The sequence below is a fragment of the Delphinapterus leucas genome, chromosome 11 (assembly GCF_059928025.1).
Source record: "Delphinapterus leucas isolate spDelLeu-1000000601 "Yukka" chromosome 11, BTC_Dleu_Yukka2, whole genome shotgun sequence".
In the NCBI taxonomy this organism is placed as follows: domain Eukaryota; kingdom Metazoa; phylum Chordata; class Mammalia; order Artiodactyla; family Monodontidae; genus Delphinapterus; species Delphinapterus leucas.
The window spans coordinates 85749737-85767388 of NC_143139.1; the positions used below are offsets into that span (position 1 = coordinate 85749737).

Genomic DNA, 17652 nt, shown 5'->3' on the forward strand with positions numbered 1-17652 from the left:
TAGATCAGGTAACCTGGATTTGCTTAAGATCTGATTTTCTGTGTGACTTCTAAATTGTCTCAAAACATGAATTCCCATACAAGGATATGTATGGTAAAATTTACCATTATTGATATTTAACACATCACAACATTGTACAACCATCACCACTATCTAGTTCCAGAACATCTTCAGCACCTCAAAAGGAAACTCTCGTACCTGTAAAGCAGTCACTTCCCATTCAACTTTCTTCTCAGCTCTTGGCAGCTTCTCACTAATCTGCTTTGTCTCTATAGATTTGCCTATTCTAGATATTTCATATAAATGATCGTACAATATGTGGCTTTTTTGTGTCTGTCTTTCAATTAGCATAATGTTTTAAAGGCTCATCCATGTTGCAATATGTACCAGTACTTCATTCCTTTTTAAGGCCGAATAATATCCCACTGTATGTATATACCACATTTTGTTTATCTATTCATCTTTTGATGGACATTTGGATTATTTCTACCTTCTGGCTACTGCGAATAGTACTATTATATGAACACTTGTTTTCAATTCTTTTGGGTATCTACCCAGGAATGGAATTCTATGTTTAAGTTATAGAGGAACTGCCAGATTATTTCCCACAGTGGCTGAACAATGTTATATGCCCACCAGCAATGGGTTCCAATTTCTCCACATCCTTGCTAACACCTGTTACTTTCTTTAAAAAAAAAAAAAAAATCCATAGCCATCCTAGTGGGTGTGAAGTGGTTCTGGATTTGATTTGCATACCCTAGTGACTCATGACACTGAGCATCTTTCCATGTGCTTGTCGGCCAATTATATATCTTCGGAGGACTGTCAACTCAAGTAGACATTCTTCCATTTCTTACCTGGGTTCGTTCTTTATACTGGGTACTATACCTTTATTAGATAATGATTTGCAGATGTTTTCTCCCATTCTGTGGGTTGTCTTTGCACTTTTTGGGATAGTGTTGTTTGATGTACTATGGTTTTTCACATTGCTTTTACATATATTTACCCTGATCTTTTCAGTGGTGATTTTAAGAAAGATTATCATAAGCTTTGTAGCTTATGAAAGCTTTCAATGCCTATGAAAGGTCCAGGACATACTTAGAGAAAACCTTTAAATAAATATAAGGTTTTACTCATAAGAACCTCATTCTCAGTAAAAGGTTTATAACAAATGAAAAGGACTGATTTTAATAAATGGAAGAAACTATATTCTGGTTTTTGCCAAACTGCTAGTTAACTTTTTGAAACTATCATTTATTACTTTGTATGTGCCCATCACAGCTGTAAATGTTTTACATGAATTAACTCACTTATTCCTCATGACAATACTATGGGGTGTGGATATGGTTGTTTTCATTTTATAGCTGAAGAAACTGAGGCACAAAGGTTAAGTAACTTGCTCAAGTTCATACAGCTAATAAATGCCAAAGTCAGGAATAAGGCTCTAAAGCAGTGCTGCTCTGCTGTCCCACAGAAATTTAGTGTAAGCCTCATATGTAATTTAAAAATTTCTAGCAGCCACATCAAAAAAAGTGAAAACAGCTGAAATTAATACACTTTAATAGGTTGAAAATATTACCAGCTAGGTGTATTATTAATTTAAAAATTATTTTGCATTCTTTTTTTGGGGGAGATAGTATGAGATCTTAAATGTTTGGTATGTGTTTTACACTTAAAACGCTTCTCAATTCAGATGAGTTAGGTTTCAAGTGTTACATGTAGCTACAGTATTGTACAGCGCAGGTCTTAATGCCCATGGCAGCCACAGCTTGACGGTCGTTTGCCATCATTCATATGGATCATATTACTTGAAACCACAAATCATGTAGCTAACATGACTTAGCTTCTTTATTTTCAGCCCAACAAATATTAATCAGATTTTCCTTGTGGTGGTCTAGTTATCTCAGGCAGGCTCATGTTCTGTTTTCATAGTTTTTAATTTTTATAAATAGTACTCTCAGAGATGGAAGAGAAAAAACAAAAACGCTTCCACTTGCAACCTCTGAGATACAGAGAGTAACTCTCGAGTGATGGCATCTTTACGCCCAACAGGGTAGAATTCACTCACCACTAAAGATACCAGTTGCTAAAAATATCAGCTCTTGTCTTTAAGGGCACTTCATCTAGCCAATGTATCTTATAAAACCAAAATGTAAACAACAGCAGAAACATGAGTAGCATCTTTACTTAATCTAATCAAACAATTCTACTATGAACATTCTAGATGGTTAAACGTGCTTTCAAAGGGGAATCAGTTGAAGCTGTAAGAAAATCTGAAAACGAAACTGAATGTACCTCAGAGCTTGACTGGTGACCATCAGATGGGATTCTGTCATACGGAAGATGTTATGAATAGCCCGAGCAGCCAATACTTGTCTCATCGCTTCGTAAATCACTTCAGTAGTGTTGTCTGTTTTAACTGCCATTGATCCCAAAAACCGAACTATAAACATCTGTTGCAAAAGAGAATCTGCAAGAGAGCATTTTCTGCTCAGGATCATTTCACTTCCTGCCTGTCAATGCACATACCAGAAGCACATGTGCTGGTCTGAGAACAGGCTGAAGACCTAGGGTTTGCCTTGCTTTCTGGAGGGCTTTCTACCAAAACTTCTGAATACTCTGCTTTTATATAAGCCACAAATTGCCAAAGCTCTGAATCTCCTATTGTCCATATTTTGTCTGTTTGGAACTATTCATTAGACTAGAAAAGCACCTCTTTTTCTTCATCTATAAAATGAAACCACATGAACATCCTTCTAGCATGAAAACTCTAGGTTGACTACATATAAGTGGCAGTATATGCATCTTACTTTTTCTCTGAAAATAAGAGCTTTTCCACTAGACAATAGAAAATTCATTCATTACTTTGGCCCGCTGTAAAGTCCTCTTATAGAAGAAAATGTATTTGAAGAAATAAGACCTGATGTTGGGTTTCATTCAAATCATGCACATCATTTATTACTGAAGGGCAGTGATGACGTTCCATAAACTAATGGAGATTGCAGAACTATTAGCATATTTGATGCTAATGAGCTGACAGTATTGGCTTCTTGATAATGGCACGTAACCTGACAAACTGAATAACAGCAGCCACACCTGGAAGATCATGAAGAAGGTTTAGAAGATCTTTTTTTTTTTCTGTAAGAACAGTAATTCACTTATCCACCATTTGAAACTAAGAAGCCTACTTTTTCTTCACTTGTCCTCCCTATGAGTATCCTTGCCCCTAAAAAATAAGGGTTAAAAAAACTTACTAGGAAAATATAACTGATATGTTGTAAATGGTTACTCCCATATGAAGCTAGTTTTTACAAGTTAGAAAGTTTTTTATGTAGACAGTTAAACTGTGGACTGTGTGAGAAGTCAGCTAGATAGTCAGATTTGATGCAGAGCCTATTAACATTTTTTCTTTTTTTACCTAAAGCTGTAAGGAATGCCAGTTCTCAAGTCCTACTTTTAAATTTAAATAAGTGGCATTTCATTCTAATGACATTCTCAGGCTTCAGTCAAGGAGAGGCTGTGTTAAAATGAGGTCTTGCCCGCACTTCTAAATTGCCTTGGCTGGGAAGTGTAGCTCTTGGGAGTAGCAGGTTTTGGTCAGCTCTACTGAGTATGTTCTTATGTACCTTGTAAGAATGTAAATCAAACAACAAAAATCAGAATCTGAATTTGAACAAATTAAATACCTTTTTTTTTTATGTCATCTTCAAATTTAAGAATGAGTTATCTGTGTTTTTGGTTTTCTAAAATGAAATAGCATGTCTGTGACTCACCCAGATTTTATCCTCTTGGACTTTGTTTTGCAGTAATGTTATAGCAAATTTAGATTTGGCAGCATTTCTCTGCAGGAGCTACAAAAAGGGCATGGATGTGGCTGATGGTACGACAGCTGCAGGAAATCTGTCAGCCTCCCCTTAGTGTTTATGCCAGGATGGTCCTAACTGCATGTGTCCTAGTGAGTCTGCACAGAGAACACACATCTGTGGATCATAATTTCAATTCATATTTCAAGTCAAAGCTCTTTAGAACATGACTTCACATCTTATTTCAATGGCCCTGGTCATTTTGTGCCGGGGAAAGAATAAGTACACAGAACTAGCCACTTACCTTCTGTTTCTGGAAACGTCTCATCCTCAGTTTCACCAAAAGGGTTGATACGCCTAGGGGAATAGCCAGAGTCAAACATCCTGACAGTTTCAGCTAAAGGGACACGTGACACTTGAACTCTAAGTCAGAAGGAGGTGGGTAGGGACACGAGACGTTAAATTTATTTTCAGTTCTCCCAGAGATAAACCCCCTTAGCCCATACCTGCTCCCTCTGTTCTGATCAAGGAATTCTGTAGCAGGAAGTACAATGTCAAACTGAATAGGTGTTCCAGGTGCAATTAGTTGTTCAGCTTCAGGTATGCCTGCTGCTTTGGGAACAATCTTGTCATTTTCCACCTCTGAATTTTTCATGTTCTGGCTGGAGTACAAAATAGGAAAAAAAAATTTTTTTTTAAATCCCTGTTAACCTTAAGCTTTTACAATCAAATGAATACTTGTTGAATGCCGACGTAACTTTTACAAGTAGATAAGGGAGAAGATTTAACCCACTCTACCAATAAATCTTCGTAAAATGTCATTCACGTCCATGGTTAAAATCCCTCAGATCTCCACGTTACCTATAGCTTGTTCTGGTGCACAGCATTCTGCATTGTTAAGACTACTTATTATATTACCTGTTAATTTCCTGTTTGTATCTTTCTCCCTTTGAGACAGGTTTTTGAGGGCAGGAGCTATATAGCTAAATCATATTTATTACTTGCTACGTAGTAGGCACTCAAAACCGTTAGCTGAATGAATAATACATCTTGGCCTGGCATTCAACCACCTGGCTGTCCTTTCTCCTGAAGGTCTCCCTCTCCCCTCCCTTAATGCATCCTCCACTAGAGCTGCACCAAACACCCACGTGCTTCTCATTTCCAGCTCCATCGCAGGTCTGCTGCTCGCTCACTCTCTCCTGCACTTCAAACACCAGCTCAAATTGCCACTCATCCACTAGGCCTTTCAAGCCAGCCTGACCCTCTCCTTCCTCTGCAGTCCTGTGGTTCTTCTCAGTAAGCCACGAGGACAGCCTTGGATCTCTATGTGCCTCCTGAGCTTAGCACTGTGCCCACATGTACTGTTTTGAGACTGTGGCATGTAAAAGTAGAGCATGGTCTGTAGTAATTAATGTGCCTCCATGTTTCTTCTCTTCCAGTGTCAGAATGCTGTAATTTCACCTTTCAGGTTTATAATCTTTTAGTGTAAAAACCTTTGAGGGGCAAATCATGTAAAAGTATTTTGATTTCTTACATTGTTTGAACCATAAGAAGACTCTCAATATCCTTCCATTCATTTGATATTTTGTATATCAGCATTGCAAATTTCTCAAGTATGTCAATAACTAAATAGGTTGTATGGGGCTTCCCTGGTGGCACAGTGGTTGGGAATCCGCCTGGCAAGGCAGGGGACACAGGTTCGAGCCCTGGTCTGGGAGGATCCCACATACTGCGGAGCGGCTGAGCCCATGTGCCACAACTACTGAGCCTGTGCTCTAGAGCCTACGAGCCACGACTACTGAGCCCACGTGCTGCAACTGCTGAAGCCCGTGTGTCTAGAGCCTGTGCTCCACAACAAGAGAGGCCACTGCAACGAGAAGCCGGCACACCACGACGAAGAGTAGCCCCTGCTCACCACAACCAGAGAAAGCCCATGCGCGGCGGCGAAGACCCAATGCAGCCAAAATAAATAAATTAATTAATTAAAAAAAAATAGGTTGTATGGAACTGTTATAATATCAGCTGACGAATGAGCATAATGAATGGAAAATGGATACAAGCACAATAGACAGAACGGTAGACGGTCACTGCAAGGAGAGATGCTTAGTTTTAACCTCCGTTATTAACAGAAAAGGAAACCGAGGCCTCTAGAGAAGTTGAGTGGTAATCCTGAAGGCACTCAGTTACCTGGTGGGTCAGCTACATTAACAACTAAGGTCTCCTCGCTGCCAGCACAGCGCTCTCCCAGTGTCACACTGCCTCAGTAACCAAGATCAATCACATCTGCTCTATGATCAGTCTTTAAGAGAGTATGATATAGTAAGTGAAGCTCTGGAGGAAGGGGTGAGTAGAAGCTTCAAGGGAAGGAAGCGAGTCCCAAGATTTTGGCTCCCCAGTGGGTATGAGGGGAGATCACACAAGGAAGACAGGAGGGGGCCAGGCTGTAGAGGGCTGTTAACACCATCGGGTGAGGTCTAACTTGACTCTGCATGTAGGCGGCCACTGAAGACTCTTTGAACAGAGGAGTGAAATGATAGAAATTAAAGCATCACCTGTGATCTGCATGTCACCAACTCGAATGGACACTTTGGGATCATCATCCTGTTTGGTGTCCCAAAGCATCTAACATGATTGGCCTCTCCTCCTTGAAATTCTCCTTTCTTGGTTTGTGCTGATGCCACACATTATAGGTTTTCCTCCTACTCTTCTGCTGTTCCTGAAGTGTTTTTTGCAGGCTCCTCCGCTAATCCACATGTTGGAGCTCTTTAGACTTCTGTCCCAGGCTCCACTTCCCTCCCTCTACGCTCTCCCTAGCTGACCTCTTCTACCACCACTTCCGTGCTGATGGGCTCCCAATTCAGAGACTCAGCCCAGACATTTTCTTTGCCCTCCAGACATAATATCAGATGACTACTTGACAATTCACTGGAATGTCTCACAAGCCTCTCAAACTTATGTCATAAACCGAACTCCTGATACTGACTACCAACTCTTCATGTCTTCATGGTGGTGTCATATCGCCACCAACTGCCAAGGTGTTCAACCCAGACTGTGGTCATCCTTTGTTCCTTTCTTTCCACTCCACATCTCACATAACAAACGTCCTACAGATTCTGCCTTCAAAGTAAGTCCCCAATCCACCTACTTTTCATCTCCTCTGCCATGATCCGTTTAAGACACCATCGTGTTCTCCTGGACTAGTGCTACAGACTCCTCACTGGATACCTGCTTGCCCAGCTCTGCCTTGTGTGTCCTCCACAGCAGCCAGAGCTGACCTCGGAACATGTAAAGTGGATCATCTCTCTTTCTCTCACTCTCCCTCACACACACCCCTACCTCTAAAACCCTTCCAGAGCTCCCCAAACCCCTGCCCTGACTTCCTTCATGATCTGTCCCTGCCCCCCTCCCTCCCAACCTCGTCTTGCTCTATGACCTCCCTCTGCCGACCACTGTCTAGTTACAGTGATCTCCTTTCAGTTCCTGAAAGACACCAAGCTCTTCTCTGCCATTCAGCCTCCACAGCTGGCATCAGGAATGCACTACCTCTGGCTCTTTGCAAGAGAGGCTACTTCTCATCTCTTACTTCTCAATTTAATTATCTCTACAGACAGGCCCTAAATAGGTCTCCTCCTTATTCTCCATGACAGCACCCTCATCTTTAACATAACAGTGCTTTCCTGTATTTTAACTAAGTATTTGTTTACGTTTTGCCTGTCTTCTCCTACAAGTCTGTAAGTTTCACCATCTAGCTCAGCGCCTGGAAACATACATCTGTTGAACAGCTGGATAAGTGAATGAATATTACATATAAGTAACTGCAGAACGAGGGAAGGCCACGTAGGAAATCTGCTTGGAAGTGAACGGCAGTTTGTTCCCAAGAACAGAGTTTCTCTGCTTCATTCTCCCACTGTCATCAAAACATCTCTTTATTCCTAATGAGCTGACCCTAAGAGAGATGCTAGCCCGGCCCTCCACTGCTCTGGGGCCATCATCTGGCAGCCACATCTGTCACCCTTCCGATCTTTGCATTGATCCAGCTGTCTGGCTACAGTCATTTTTTTTCCTAGGGATTCTTCTGTATCCCTTCTATGGGTTCCTTTCTAAGAATGTGATTTAATTACTCTATTGTAGAACAGAGGAGAAAAATCAGTTACTGAATAAATAAATCTGAGCTGCAGACTGTTTTTTAGAAAACCAATCACACCTTCTGGTTACACCCCAGAAAGACAGCATTTTAGAGCTGGAAGAGGCCTTGGAGGTGGTCTGATTTCTCTCATCTTACATCACAGAGTTGAGGAGACAGAGGCCCAGAGTGCTGACGACCCACTCAAGGACATCTAGCTGTGTTCAGAGCTGTTATTAAGACCATGTCTCCTAACTCCAAGTCTAGTGCAGGGTTCTCCACTATGTCCCTCTAACACTCGTGTGGCTTTACAGAGAGCAGACAGACACATTTACCCAGTACAGTGCTCACAGGTTAGCCCCACTGGCCGGATCTGTATTTCCATTTCCATTTATAAAGTGCTTTCCTTAAAGCTGCTCTTAGTAAACATGCTACTTTTGTGTAAACTGTTACCCTTAAATTATGGCACTGGAGTGTTCTCAGACTTGTTGCCTCGTCCCCATTTTTATTCCCTTTGCTCAGGTTCTCATGTTCTGTTTCACAGCTACTATCACAGGGACATCCAGTGGGGCCTCGCTGCCCTCCCTTCTCCCGCCCCACCCGCTCTCTCCCAGAAGGTGCCGCCCAGCAGTCTTTCCAGCCGGTTCTGACTATGCCTCCCCTCTTGTCAAAGCCTGCAGTTCTGTTCCCCTGCCTGTGGCTCCTCAGCAGGGCACCTAGTTCTTTCACCATCGGACTCAGCCTATTCTCTGCTTTCTCTCGGGCCGTTCCTCCTGGCGTCCCAGGGCTGGGTGTGCGAGCGCTGGCTCCACACTGCACCGCACTGAGACCCTGGGAAGTTACTCAACCACTCTGAGCTTTCTGACAACTTTCTTCTGGAGTCATTAGACAGTATCTGTAAAACATGTAACGGGATTCTTTCTACCATACCACTAAAGATGGAGGCCTAATACAGTCATGATTTCAACTTGCCCTGTGATGCCATGCTTTCATTAGCGTAACAGAAAATACAGCCTTCTATTATTTAATCAAATGGAAACTCCCATTAAGATGGCATTCCTGGAATAAATCCTAAAGCAGTATTCAAAACAAGAGGAAAGCTGTATGTGTGAAAATGCTCACCATAAACGACAAGAGCAAACAAAGGAAGGGGAAGCAAACTAAATATTCAAATAGTCAATAATAATAAATGATGGATAGTGTGTAAAGGAACAATTATGAAAAATGTGAAAAATATATATGTGCAATAAATGCACATATGATAAGGCCTGCACCATAACATGGACACGTAAAAGGTGATTTTCTTCCTTATTTAAAAAAAATTTTGTTTTGGTTTCATGATTTTGTTGATGCTGATACGAAATGTGGGGAGAACTCCTGACTAGCAGGATACTCAGTGCATGTCCTATGTGCTCAGGCTGCAGCTGCATGGTCCAGGGGAAGGAGGTGGACATTGAAAGCAGACAGCTTTGAATTCTGACTCGGCCTCTCATTTGTGGTGTGAACATGGGCAAAGTATTTACCCTTTCCTGGTCAGAGTTACTGCTTCTGTACAACAGGGCTGAACACCACGGTGCTGTAAAGATGAAATTCCCAGTACAGGTGAAATCCCTAATACACAGTTTGGCTCCACAAAAGCTAGTTTTTTTCTGTCCTTTAGTTACCTGGGGCAAGGGCTTTCTTGTTTTTTTGCAAAACTTGTAATTGGAGTCACTGCTTGGAGAGCCGTCTGATTCAACTTGATGGCGACTGCCTAAAAATCCAGAGGAAGACAGGCTCAGTTCCAAGAGGTGGACGCTTACCTTTCACATTGAGAAAAGAGCTGAGACGCATGTAGGGCAGCTGTGAATTACCTCTGGGTTGTCAGTCAGGTAGATCTGTCTGGAGATGTTGTTTATTGCACATATCCACTGTAGATGACATTAAAAAAACGTGCTGAATCCCAAAGTCACCCACTATACTAGAACAGAATTGAAACAAACAAAACCTTTACCTCTTCGTTTTCCTTTCTGCTTTCCGCCTGGAGGATTATTCCCCTGAAATAAAGTACATCTAAGTAAGTGCTTCCTGGACCTCAGTGACTGAATATCTTCATGCAGCGGGCCAGGAATAAGATACAAATACTTCTGCGAAGGCGCCACTCTTAAAGGGACTCCACACCTGCCAGTCCCTTTGCTCCTCATCTCATCTGTGGGAGGTGGGGAACATGGATTTTATCCCTATTTCTTATCTGAGGGAACCAAGGCCCAGAGGAGTTAAGTAACTGCCTGGGACTGTGACTAGAATCCAGAAGCTTCGTTCCCAGGTCATTTACCATCACCCAGAGAGGAAGGATGATGTCTAAAAATGCTCTGCCATTCTGGGAGAAGAGATGGTCTACATCATACCAACGCTGCCCCCTCCCCATGAATGTGCTATTTTTCAAATAAAATCTCAACTCAGAAGCCCAACAGAGAAAGCAAACGCAAGCAGAGCAGCTCTGACTGAGAACGGGGCCACTCCTCTCCCTCAAGCAGGTGAAGCCTGGAGCACTTCATGGGGCTCCAAACTCCTTGGAGCAGTTTGAAACCACTGCTCTAAGTGAGAGGGGGTCCCACTGGGATGGGATCTACTGTGACGATACACGGCTGCCATTCTGCAAACATGGCCTCTCCTGGGCCCCAGGCGCACGGCAGATGTGGGGACAGAGTGCTGACGAATAACTGCTGCAGCGGCATGTCCTGGTCACATTTCCTGTGTCAGCTGGGGAAGCAAACTCCTCAGGCAGGCACCCACTCTCCCCGTCAGCCCCCCGACCCCGTGATGTGGACACAAAGGCTTGTCTAGAACAGACGAGGAGCGGCTACAGCCCCACCCCTCTCTCTCTGAGTCTCCGCTGACAAACAGCTCCTATCGCTGTCTTACACGTGGAGGTCACCTCTTCTCCATAGCCACAGACAAATCCTCTCTGGGACCTCTTAGATAAGGCAGGCTGGATTCCATATGGTCCTGTGTGCTTGCTTAAAGAGGACATAAAACCACCCTCCCGAAAGGTCAACACCACCCAGAACAGGGCCTCCCCTGTGGAGGGCTGGCACAGAGGAGTGACCTAGGAGGCCCTTGGCAGAAGTGGGGTCACTGCACCTGTTTCCTCCCACATAAAACCCGTGTGGCCTACGCTTTTCCATTGGGAGTGGTGATCTGGAAGCAGTATCGTCGGTCTTCACAGTCCACCGCCATCACTGAGCAGTTGTCCAGGTCCTGGATCAAGCCTCCAGCCACGGCGCCCCTGGGCTGACACATGAGATTCCCGCCTTGGGTGAAGAAGTAGAGTCTCTCCCAGGTGGTGGTGACCAGCCCTGTTTTACTGTAAGAATTGTGTTGTGAAAAGCTCATTAGTCCTAGGAAGCATAAGAGGCACCTCAGTCTTGCTGCCTCTTTATGGGTATTCGTAGCATTTTAGAAATAATGTGTTGCTTTACATTAAAGCAAAACTTCTCTGAAAAGAATTCAAGTGCAAAGAGTAGCAGGAGAGGCACAGGTTAGCTTGAATGAGCTGGGAGCTGATGGGCTCTGCTCAGACGGGAAAGGCTGGTCCACAGCCAACTCCAGGGTGGGGGCAGGGGGCGCCCACCCCCACTGCAGCCAGTCTCTGGCTTCTAAAGCCGGGAGCTGGAAACAGAATTAGTCCATCACCATCGGGAACTGAAAACCTGGAAGATCATTTCTCTAAGACACAGAGCTGAACTGCTCTAAGTCTAGTTAGAGTGACCAGGGTTACCCCGGCCACAGCGCACACCCCAGAATCCTGGGCACTTTATACCAGCTTGGGTTCTGCTCCAGCTACATGTTATGCTTCTTCTGTGGGCTGTTTACAAGAGAAAAATCTAGTTCCTGGCAAATAAAACCAGAACCTTGTGGAGTTTTCTATCTGTACAGAACTAAAGGAGACCTCTGGCTTGTGATGTCAACGAGCTTTACAGACCTCTGAAAGGCTCTAACCTGGTAAGAAAACAGCCGGCACCTCTTCACACACCCTCCATTTGGGGGATATCAAATATATTTATTCGATTCGGTATTTACTGAGTAGCGACTATGTATGGGGCACTAGGTTTCCTGCCTCAGTAATGGTAACAGCTGACATTTGAGTACTTACACCTGCTAGGAATTACCTCACTCAATCTTTGCGACAACTTTATGAAGGAGGTGCAATCTTCAGCTCTATTTTACAGATGAAATGCCGGGGCAGCGGGGCCCAGCCGGGCCAGGACATCTGACCAAAGTCAGAGCTCACCACCACACCTGACAACAACCCCACCTGCTCTCAGACACAGTCAAACCTGGGTACCTCTTTAATTCATAGTGAACATCTGAAACCTGAGGGTTAAACATGGGGTTCAGTCTATATGAACCTAGATGACTCTGGAAGCTTCCTGGCCCTCAGGCTCTGGCCTCAGTGCTGCATCACCGGCACACTGCTCTCGCCCATCAGGGGGTCTGGGGAAGGGTCTCAGTGGTCTAGGATGAGGACAGTTAAGAGCAGTCTATGTCAAACGGCCATGGTGACCAGGGAGGGGCGGCCTGTGGTGTCTTGGGAGTCTACGCACTGACTGGGTTCTTACTCACACGACTGTTTCAAGCCCCGTCTCTCAGTGCAGTTTGGGACCTGGGCCCAGACACTTCCTATGTCCCAGGCAGGAGGGGCGCTGTGGCGGGAGCTATAACCCAACCTCACACACCCCCGCCCTCTGATGGGGCACTTAACAGGTGCTTTTTAGCCACTCCCAGGGAACACAGATTTTAGAAAAAGAGGCAGGCAATGAACTCTCACTTTCTAAGGTTAAGGTAACCAGCCTTCTGGATGAGGTTCCTGTTGATCTGGGGTGCAGCCACATCGAAATCTGGAGTGTAAACAGCTTCCTCAAGAGAAAGTAATTCTTGCTGGGATGCCTGCATCTTCTCCGCTTCCGCTTCCAGTTCCACCTGGATGCTTGAGACAGAAGGTGTCCGGTCAGTCACTTGTCACAGCAGATGGTGGAGCCTCCCCATGGCTTCCTGCCTCACACAGGGGGGCACGACACTCCACCTCTGAGGCTCTGAAAGCTGGAGATCACAGGGACTCCGGTCTGTGCTACCAAATTGTTTATATGACTGTTGTTTTCAAACAGAGCATAACGAATACCACTGGACGATGCCTGAACCCAGCTAAATAATTTCTCTGTTGACACAGTGGTATCCAGGCTCAGACTTGTCGATGCAAGTTTTAGAAGATGAACCCATCCTCAGGAGCCGCATGTGCTGGCAGCCTGTGAAAGAGCCAGAAAGGCAAGAAGGAAACGGCAGTCATTCGTGGCCCCCACCCCCCGGTTTAGGCAGGAATGGTGGGGACGGCCACTGCAGACCGGAAAGTGACCAGGAGGTGGTACCAAGGCGCAACAGCAAAGCCAAGAGCAATGCTTTTCCTTATATGAGAGCCACACAACTGCCCTGAGACGGTGCAGGCTGGCCGGCCCGTCTGCACATGGTCTGAGGCGTGGAAAAGCTGGAAGCTTTAGCTTTCTCCCCATAACGTGAGGCCTCAACAGCTACCCCACCCAGGGGTGACAGCCTGGGTGACAGTCCTAAACACAGTCTGCCAAAATGGGCCCTCCATCCGAGAAAACAAACTCTAGAGGCGTTGTTCCACTTCTCCACTGTGTAAAGGAGGTAGGACTGAATTCCGATGTTGAAATCGGGAGGAACCCTAGGGGCTAGCGTTTTACAGAGTGAGCTCCTCAGCACTTCCTTTCAAAAGCATTCTGTAGGTCAGGGAGATTGGGCTTGTGTGTTCCAGATGCTCCTCTTAGAGGTTCACAGTGTATACCACCTGTATCCTGTTTAATGCAACCCTAAGGCAAGCCGTCAGTCCAAGTTAATTTTGGCTACTTTGATGTTTGAATGGAACGATCTGGGGCTCCACCAACAAACTTCATTAGTTTAACGGGGTTGTCATTGCCAAGGCTGAGAATGGAATGAGAAAAAAGAAGTTAAGCTGTACAGAAGTGGACGGAGGGAGCCAGAAGTATACAGAACCGCTTAGGTCCTTCAGCTTTTGTAAGAAGCCTCTTTGAAGATCTGATGAAAGGTAAGGATTGTCTCCCCCAGAAAAGCCCTCATGTGAACCAACGTGACATCATGCACACAACTCCAGGGAGTTTTTAGTAACTGTCCCCCCTCTGCTCCCCGACCCATACAGGGAGGCTCAAAAACTGAGCTAGGGCTTCCCTGGTGGCGCAGTGGTTGAGAGTCCGCCTGCCGATGCAGGGGACGCGGGTTCGTGCCCCGGTCCGGGAAGATCCCACATGCCGTGGAGCGGCTGGGCCCGTGAGCCATGGCCGCCGAGCCTGCGCGTCCGGAGCCTGTGCTCCGCCAACAGGAGAGGCCACAGCAGGGAGAGGCCCGCGTACCACAAAAAAAACAAAAAAACAAAAAACTCTGAGCTAATCCAAGCCTCCCAGAACTCAAAGAACAGGGTAGAAAAGTGACTCCCTTCAACTGTTCCCTTCGAAGATTTTTATTTTAAATCATGTTTCATTTAATTAAAAACAAAGCGTGTGTGTGTGTGTGTGTGTGTGTGTGTGTGTGTGTGAGAGAGAGAGAGAGAAGGAGCCAAGAAAAAAGCCTGAAGTGTATCACTGTGAAGTAGGGACTGAAAGAAAAGCCCCTGGCACTGTGGGGTGGTGTGAAATGCCACCCATCTGGGTTTAGGCTGGATTCTGACCCTGACGCAGTGAGACCAGGCATCCACCTCCCGGGGAAGGACTGCAGAGCCCAGAGCCACCACTAGACGCTGTTCCTTGGCCACTCGGGCTGGCTGGCTGCTGATGCCCAGCAATGTGGCAGCAAGACCCCTCCTAGTGGCACAGGCGCAGCAATACTTATCTACTCACCAGGATACAACGTAAGGGATAAGAAAACTAGAATTCTTAGCTGAATGCTTCAGCCGTTTGAACCAGGAGGTTCCCGTGCTCCCAGGTTCCACTGGGAGCTCTGCCTGCTGCCCCTGTAACAAGATGTGCCTGGTCAGGCAGCAGAAGCACGACTCACAGAACTAGACCCGGCCCTCGGGAGCAGGCTGTGTGGCCGGGGCTTTCAACGCCAGTCACAAAACTGTGGGAACAGCTGGTGCTGCACTTTGGTGGCCTAGTAACGGCTCAGAGAGACACTGACAAGGAGAGAGGACACAGGCTGCAGGATGTGTGGAAAGATACACACTGCAGCATCTCGGAAATGGGCATGAATGTCCTGCCACCAGTTAATAAAAAAATCTAGTACATGAAAAAAATTTGAAGCACAGGTAGTTCTCTCAGAAACAAAAACCATGGGATTCTGAGAGTTAAGGAAGGTAAGAGAAAGACAGTGAGAGACAAGGGAGAGAGGGTTTTTAAATGACAATTTAATAGGCTCCCTTCTCTCACTTTCTCCTAACCCTCCAGGGGCTAACAAATTAAAAGGCAGGAAACTGAGCTCGGATTTCACAAATTGCCTTCTAGCATAATTATAAATCTAACCTGCATCCAACGATCAGGAAGAAAACAGCCCAGGGACTTTCAGGAAGGAATATATGCTTTCCTAAACCACAACTCTCCCCTCGTGCCTGTATGATGCTCAGCACTGGTCTTCCTTGGGATTCATTCTCTATCTTCAGCATTTTACGGAAACTTCTGTCTAAATAAATTTACTGCTTGGCCTCCTTAAGGTATTTTGAAATGCAACATCCTCAAGAAAATGAACAACTTTCTCTTCATTTTTCCACACAAAATCCTATACTTATACTTGTTTTGTATATTTACCTATCAACTACACACGTATATACAGAGAGACATTATTTCTATACTCCAGGAATCATGCGGAGTACTCAAGGAACCACACGTCTGCGCTGTTAATGAAGTAAGCCTGGTGCTGGCAGCGCCTGGGCGCCTCCCGCGAGCTCACTACCGCAGACGCTGATGACAGGAAGCAAGAAGACTCAGGGCAGCCCCAGCCTTAATTAAACGTGGGCAGGACAGTCTGCAGAGATGACACTGTATTTGTTAAAAATAAACATTTGCAAGGCTGAACTGCAGTTTGTTAAATTAATTCAAAAAAAGGCTTAAGGCCTTATTTATCTATTATAAATCAATGTGATGTTAAGTTTCCTGAAAAGTTACAGCACTTCCGGCCGCTAACCCCATTAGCTCTCAAAGAAAAAAGCAAGCATCTCTTCTAAACTGGACTCATAGGCTTATAGCATGTGAAATGTGAATATTAACAAAAGGAGATCCTAAGAATAGGAACTTGGACTTAATGGGAAAGTACTCCTGTGGACATTATAATCTTTTATTTAGTCTTTTAATGTAGTAGATAGGACTCTGGCTCCACACGGGTCAAGAACTGCAGAAATCATGACTTTTCAACCACACAAAGAGCAGCAGCTAAGAGGAGGGCGCTGTTCTGAGCATTCATGGAGTGGAGGGGGCAGGGGGCTCTCTGGGGCCCTCCCCCCACCTCCCAGAGAGACTGATTCAGCAGGAGAGGCAAAAGGCACACGAGATGCAAACCGGAGCGCAGCATTACCTTTGAACCATGTCTGCAACGGAGGCTAAGAAGCTGTCCATACTTTGGGAAAACATCTCTGCTCCCTTCTTAAAAAAGTTAATCTGAAAGATATAATTATGATATTCTGAAAATTGTCTAAGAAAGGTGATCGATGAATTCATGACATGTGAGACTAACAGCACAGGGGCAGCAGACACTGGCTGGCCCCTCCTCGCGCACTTGCTGCCTCTCTGCTGAGCCCCACCTCACTGGCTGAGATTGACTCCCAAAGCCCCTGGTGTATCTGTAGAGGGAGGAGGATGAAGCCTCCTACCTTGCTGCAAGGCAGTAGCGACCAGGGATAATATAAGTGCTTGGTACAGACCACCTCATCCATAATTACTACTGATGACTATTTTGATATTATCAGCAGCAGCCTTTTTCCTGTGTCAATTCTAGACAGTAACCGGTTTCTTGAGGGCAAGGATTAGGTCTTGTTCACCTTTGCATCTCCAGGGGCTAAACTGGTGACCAATGACATGCACAGCACCAGCAAGGAGCAGACAAGCAGCGTGCGGCTCTCAGTGAAGGGAAGGCCACCACCGACTGCCCCTGCTCATCGAGCCATGCGTGGCTCTGAACACAGGCTGTGTGGATGGTGGTTTGGGCGATCTTGCAGAGGGAAGACCGGGCAGAAGATCCTTAAAAGGCTCTTCCAACCCAGACATCAACTTCAAAGTGACTGTGTATGAGAAGGACACAGCAGGGCTGCACAGGTGCTGGACATGGGGGACAAGGCCCCTGCTGCTCCCCAGCATTCTGATCTGGAAGCAGCCCTGGCCCTGGGTGGTGGGCATGGAGATCGACCTCTCACCTCTAGAAGGCTAGTAGGTGTCATCAGCACAGTCTGACTCCTTACACCTGCTCCCCAGACGCCCTGGGGAGGTATGTACACCAAGGTACTTAGTTTTCACAGTACAGAAACACGATGATCATGATTATCCTAATGCAAGGTATACCTGCAGGGAGATGTTCTGGCCCCATGATCTTTGAACCATACAGAGATCAACACTGTAAATGCCATCCTGAGTCCCTGAAATGTTGAATATCAAGGTCTGTTAAACAAGCATTCTACATTTCTAAGTGTACAACACCAAGGTGGCTTTTTCTCTCCTTCCCCTCCCTGAACTC

The 17652-nt window shown here is 45.4% G+C and overlaps 1 protein-coding gene across 7 annotated transcripts in view; it reads right to left on the reverse strand.

Annotated features, from left to right (window-relative positions):
* The window catches only part of APPL2 (adaptor protein, phosphotyrosine interacting with PH domain and leucine zipper 2), a 55273-nt gene that overhangs the window by 7429 nt on the left and 30192 nt on the right, over positions 1 to 17652 (reverse strand). For all 7 annotated transcript variants that reach the window (XM_089921208.1, XM_089921209.1, XM_022599972.2 and 4 more), the window contains 9 exons: positions 16501 to 16583; positions 12737 to 12895; positions 11084 to 11272; positions 9920 to 9962; positions 9780 to 9836; positions 9591 to 9679; positions 4310 to 4465; positions 4108 to 4160; positions 2296 to 2470 (listed from right to left, as the gene is read on the reverse strand). In XM_089921208.1, the coding sequence (XP_089777334.1) occupies positions 2296 to 2470; positions 4108 to 4160; positions 4310 to 4465; positions 9591 to 9679; positions 9780 to 9836; positions 9920 to 9962; positions 11084 to 11272; positions 12737 to 12895; positions 16501 to 16583 (1004 nt within the window). The remainder of the gene's footprint in view (positions 1 to 2295; positions 2471 to 4107; positions 4161 to 4309; positions 4466 to 9590; positions 9680 to 9779; positions 9837 to 9919; positions 9963 to 11083; positions 11273 to 12736; positions 12896 to 16500; positions 16584 to 17652) is intronic.